Source organism: Meleagris gallopavo, chromosome 16, assembly GCF_000146605.3.
Source record: "Meleagris gallopavo isolate NT-WF06-2002-E0010 breed Aviagen turkey brand Nicholas breeding stock chromosome 16, Turkey_5.1, whole genome shotgun sequence".
NCBI lineage: Eukaryota > Metazoa > Chordata > Aves > Galliformes > Phasianidae > Meleagris > Meleagris gallopavo.
The window spans coordinates 14,779,178-14,785,177 of NC_015026.2; the positions used below are offsets into that span (position 1 = coordinate 14,779,178).

The 6,000-nt window shown below is 40.0% G+C and overlaps 1 protein-coding gene across 1 annotated transcript in view; it reads right to left on the minus strand.

The window, feature by feature from the left end:
* The window catches only part of DNAH3 (dynein axonemal heavy chain 3), a 63,035-nt gene that overhangs the window by 39,432 nt on the left and 17,603 nt on the right, over positions 1-6,000 (minus strand). Inside the window, 7 exon segments of the mRNA XM_010719934.3 lie at positions 508-622; positions 1,001-1,092; positions 1,358-1,569; positions 1,805-1,949; positions 3,521-3,674; positions 3,996-4,119; positions 4,760-4,944. Coding sequence (XP_010718236.1) covers positions 508-622; positions 1,001-1,092; positions 1,358-1,569; positions 1,805-1,949; positions 3,521-3,674; positions 3,996-4,119; positions 4,760-4,944 — 1,027 coding nt within the window.

Below are 6,000 nucleotides of genomic sequence, written 5' to 3' on the forward strand. Positions count from 1 at the left end.
AGGCAGCCTGTGCCAGTGTCCCACAGCCTCACAGTGAAGAATTTCTTCCTGATACCTAGTCTAAATCTACGCTCTTCCAGTTTAAAGCCATTTCCCCTTGTCCTGTTGCATCATGTTCTTACAAAAAGTCCCTTCCCAGCTTTTCTGTAGGCCCTTCAGGTCCTGGAAGGGCTGTAAGGTCCCCCTGGAGCCTTCTCTTCTCCACAGTACACGATTTCCTCTGTCTTCTGGGCAAGTGAGACATTTCACCATTGTTCACCTTTCCATACAAAACTGCAGAAGCTCTCAGTCTCACCTATTTCTATGGATGAACATGTTGAGATCACAAATGTTCCCAGACACGAAGGTCTAAAGAGAAGAATATGTAGTAATAGATATATTTGCCCGGGCCCTGGGTATGACACTGCTTTCCACCATGCCACCATGAAACAACAGTGGCTTCCTCTAATACTGAAAATGAAAATAATTATTTTCAACAATGCATATGTAGAGTTCACATTTACTCACAGTGTCTCTGTATTTCACCAGACTGAAGTGCACGCTGATCCACTCTGATTTCATTTTCTCTATTGATTTCTCTAAAGAATACTCCTTACTTGCAGCTGCTCCGATGGGTTCCAGCCTAAGTTGAAATGAAACGTAACTCTGAAATGCTTTTGCAACCGAAGAGCTGCTAATTTTTACATGGATTCTCACACAGATTCTCATTTTGGGGAATATGTATGTGCTTCCAAGCTCACCAGGTAGAGAAATTAGTATTAATTTAGATACAAATACAGACAGAAAATTCTGAATGCAGAAATTATGTGCTTTGGGAATATGACCATTTTTTGTTGTTCCACAAAGACATCTGACAGCTCCATCAGGCTTTGTTAAAATACAGCTGTGAAAATACGGAAGTTCTTAACATGTAAAAAGATTAAAACTAGAATTTGTTATCCAGCATATGAAATAGTGATTGTAAAAAGAAGAAACAAAAAAAACAGAGTAAGCTTCTTACTGATCAATGTATTTTGAGAGTCCCAGTTCCAGCATGTTTAGAAGGGTAGTACTTTCATTGGGTCTGACTTCACATCCCACAATTTCACTAATCTGAAAATGAAGTAAGAATACCTATTACCAGGAGGTACACTTGTAACAGATTTATCAAACAGCAAGAAATAAATGCTGAGCAGTGCTCATATAACCGACCCATTCCATTTTCTGCCAAAAATTACTTCAGAAGAGCTCAGATCTGAGCCATTGGAAATTTCAGAACCTGATCTACACAGCACCAGAACACAGATCTTCTTATGGTGGCACACAGAACTGTCCCCAGCACGTGCAGCAGTGCACCCCGGTTACGGGCCTGCCATACCTGCTCCCAGTGCCTCTCCTTCATTCCACGATTGCAGGCAAGGGACAGGACAGGAAGATGCTGCTTAAACTTGTCGAGTTTGTATTTTGTGCTTTCTGCTAACCGCCTCGGCCCAGCCAGGTCTGGGAAACTCTTGCTGAGCTTGTACATCGTTCTCCACATATTGCCAATTTCTTCAGTAATTTTATCAGCATTCAATTTCTGGAGAAATCCTGAATGCAGCAACATAAAGAGAACAGAATGAGCAATTCAGGGTGGATTGTATCTTCCCTCTGGAAATCACTCAGGTTTTGTTTATTTAATATCACTGCAAAGTCCACACCTACAGTTTTGTTTTGGTGCTGGATTCCAACGCTTCTCTCTTCAGAACTGTTATTTCACAACAACCAGGCAACCCTTCCAGCCTCTGCCTAACTAACTAAACGACACATCTCATCAGTGCCTCACCGTGCATCCACTCTTCAGACTTGGTATGAAAATCATACGCTGTTATCCAGAGCTGCTCAATGGGCTGCTTCTTTGTGAATATAATCTGCAGTAAAGGAAAGTAACTCTTCTCCCGCTCAAGTAACTCCTCTTCTTTATTTATTGCCTTTAATTAAAATAATAATAACATTAATAATTAAAAGTCTTATTTCAATTTAAAAAAAAAAACTTGCTAATAGTTAATTTTGGTTATAATTTTTTACATGCCAAAACCAGACACATACGCAGACTTACGCCCATGGCTTTTAGGCAAATGCATTCTTGTAAACTCCCTTTGTTCACTGTTGGTATCTTTTACTACTGAAATAACTGTTTGCTAGATAACACCACGATGGGCAGTAATGCTGTGTCTCACGAGCTTCCAAGGCACCCTGAAACACTTAAGTCACATAGGAATTGTCTTCACTTGGAATTACTTGCTTTGAGCTTCTATCACAGAAACATTTGGGAACTCCAACCAAACAAATCATTAATTGCTGAATCTACTGATAATAAAATACTGTCTTTGTCCAAAATTGCCTGCAGTGTAAATGAACATGCAAAGATTTAGAGAAAATCACTGCCTTCTTCATTTTACAGGTAGGGAAGGGAAGCACAACACTGCCTGAATTCAGATCGAATCCAAAGTCTGTGTTTGTACACCAACAGACCTCTTCTAATACATGCAGTCATTCAATCTGAGCTGGAGGCAGAGAAACATCAAGATTGATCAAGATTTGCTCAATGTCACTTACACTGTGTGGATGCATCCCTCACTATGAGCACGCAGTAACGAACTGCACCAGCACAATAATTTACTCTGCTCTGCCTACAACGCAGCAGTGCTGCTCACTCACACAGCTGGATGCACTGGCTGCCTTCAAGTCAGATTACAACAGTAGATACACAAGGATTGGAGCAATTTATCTAAATCTCATGCTGATTTCGTTGGTCCAATCTTCTCTTTTGAGCAGAACTTCATTAAACGTTTGATCCTTAAGGCTCCGTATATGCAGAAATTTCATCTTGCTGTTGTTTAGATTATCAATAAAGCCTCACAATACCTGTGAGACTTTCAGAGGTAACCACTCTTAGATCCCAATAGAGACACAACCAAGAAACTGCTCAGCCCAGAACCACACTATACTGGCTGGAGAGCTCTAATAGAATCTAGGAATCTTGGTATTCAGCTTTCTTCTATCACCTGAAAACTTTCCTGTCTGTGCTATAATACACACATTAAATATTAATATTAATTAATGCCCATTGGCACTTCTAGAAATGATACAAGGAGCTGGACATTCTCTAATTAAAACATTTGGTTTTAATTAGAGAATAAGCAGAGAGACTTAGACACAGTTCCAATAGCACAACTCAGGAAAAATGGCACCTGCCTCCCCAGCATCCTGCCACCTCTGTCCGAAGAACTGTTTCTCATGGACAGCAACCTGCTGCTGCTGACTGCTTGCAATTACAGTTATTCCATTTAAAGAACTTTAATAAATATTTCTCCTCCCCAAAAAACACATTTTTCAACTCAGCAGTCGTACTGTGGGGATAAGAAGATAGCAGCCACACATTCCTGAATTTGGGAATCATTAAGCCTGCTTGACAGTGTGTGCCCAGAGCCCTGAAAAGCATTTGTTCACCCTGTGACACTGAAACCCACCCCATAGCTGACACAAAAAAACCACTAACCTCGAGTTCAGCCACTGCTTCATCTAGATTCTTATTTAGCTCCTTCAGTTTCTCAGCGTTGCTCCTCATCTCCTCTATGGTCATGACTTCTTGCTTCTTGTAGCTTTCTATTTCTCTGTTATAACCTTCAAGTGTTTCATCGAACTGCGAACACCTGAGGTAAAGACAGCTGAGGTGAGGTGGTGCTCTGTTCTGCTCTTTTTTAGGTTTCAGCTATTTTATGAACTACAATGACAGATGTAACAGGACTCAACTATTCCTTCATTTCTCCTTTCAGACCTTTTAAAATATGTTCTCATTTATCCTGACCAACATTTTCTCAAAAATGTCCATCATATTTTCAAGGAGGTTTCTCTCTTATTTTCTCAGCTGCCCTCCAAGTCGTATTTATTTGTAATTCTCTCTCTTCTACTGATAACGAGGTGTTCTTTTCCTTTAGAAATATCCAATGAAATAAAACATCTTCACAACATACCTTTCCAGCAAAACCAGCTCTGCGTGCTCCCTCCTGCTGCTCAGCTCATCTCCACAGTTTTCAAACATCACTTCTATCTGATTGGGCCAATGGAGAACCATGCTATTCAGGTGTATGTCATAACCTAAAAGGAGAAAATATATATATATATAGACGTCTTGAAGAATCTACCTTTTAAGCAATGACTTAACAGACTGAGAAGTAGAAGCAGAAGAAGACAAGATTGCATTCAGGAATAAGTGAGTTAGGAATGAACCTCCTATGCATTTTTTCGAGCTGCTGGCTGAATTATCTTTGCTGTATAATGAACTTTTTGCTAAAACAGGTTAGTCTGATAGCAAAACTCTAAAATCAAGTGAAGAAGGTAAACTTCTAGACATTAACTAGACAGAGAAATCACTGAGAAGAGCTTGCCAGAATACATATTCTGTTAAACGATATTTGAGACCAACTACGTAAAGTGACAGATTATTCCAAACTAAATATGTAGATTACACCACCATAAAGCGGATAAAACAATGTTTACATCATTATTATTCCAGAATATGTAAATGCTGACTGATTCACAAGAGCTATAGCATCGTAACTACGGCAGGTTGACATTTCTATCTTCACATTTCTGTTTGCTTAGCACCCTCCATTCACTGGACTCAGGACTCAGGAAGCTTGCAGTGAGCCGTCCTTCATCTTCATTCTAGAAGATGAACCATTCATCCACGCAGAGCCCAGGATCTACCTATGAATGTTCTTATGTGGAGACAAACCAGAAAGGTCAGCATAGTCCATAAGGAACTGCAGTCTGCGGGCGGCTTCACAGACATCCTGCCTCAGTTTGGAAGCAGTGATTCGACTGGATTTCTTTAAGTAGGCGTCCAATTCCACCAGCTCTGCCGTGTTCAGAGGCAGCTTGCTCATTCTGTTTGCAATTAAATTATATTCACCACAAATCCTACAAGAAGAAAAACAACAAACAGGCTTATAACTGCACCTGTAAGTGAAGAGATGTAAGATTCTGCTCGCGAAGTTTGTCCTTTAAACATCAATTATTCAGATGAATACACACAACAGAGATACATTTATTAAGGATTATATTTTACCCTGCAAAATCAGTCTTCTGCTGTGTAGGAACTGATACATAATAAAGCAATCATTAAATTGGGTCCAATTTAACAACAGCAGAACAACAACAGTTTATTTCCCACAAGTTTAGAATTTACTTTTTCAAGACCTGACTTGTGGCAGAAATAAATGTTTGAATGCAGTAAGCAAAAGCTCACATAACCACTCCACAAAAATAAGATCAGATGTACGGCATGAAACAAAGTAAAAGATTATTAAAAATCAACTTTAAAAAACTCCTTTTACACTGGAATGGAAAACGGACAAATCCTGTTGTTTTCCCTCTTTGTTAGAGCAATAAATGTCATTGTCCCAGACTCCTGCTCTGTACTGAGATCAGTCCCACTAAAGCAGCCCAGGCCTCCCAAACAAGCTCATGGCCTAGATGAGCCCCTGTCAGTGCAGACGGAGAGGCCCCATCAAGAACAGTTGGTCTCCACCAGGAGATGCTTTTTGGGTAATGTGGGAATGGAATATTGCTTCTGCATTTGATGTTAAGAACAGCAATTGGTTTGAAGGAGTAGAACATAATGCATTTGTATTCTGTAACTTATCCTTAGTAGTTGATCTCAGAAGTAGAAATACTGTGTATGTTAGTAGCATGTTTTAGAAACATTATTACTGAATTATGTGATTAATTCTTTCTTGCAAAACTGCAATAGTTGTTAAATGTTCCAGACGATGTGGGTATAGTGTTAGGGATTAGAAAACATACTGTAGGGTTGTTCTGTTAGGATAAGAAACTCCCAGCAAAAGAAAAACAGATTTAACAGACATCAAAGAAGCCAGGGCCTCTACACAAGGCCGGACTGCCTCACTCCGTGAGAAGGTTGGGCGGTGACAGGCAGGCATCAAGATACTGGCCCTCCGTCCTCCTTCCGAGCTT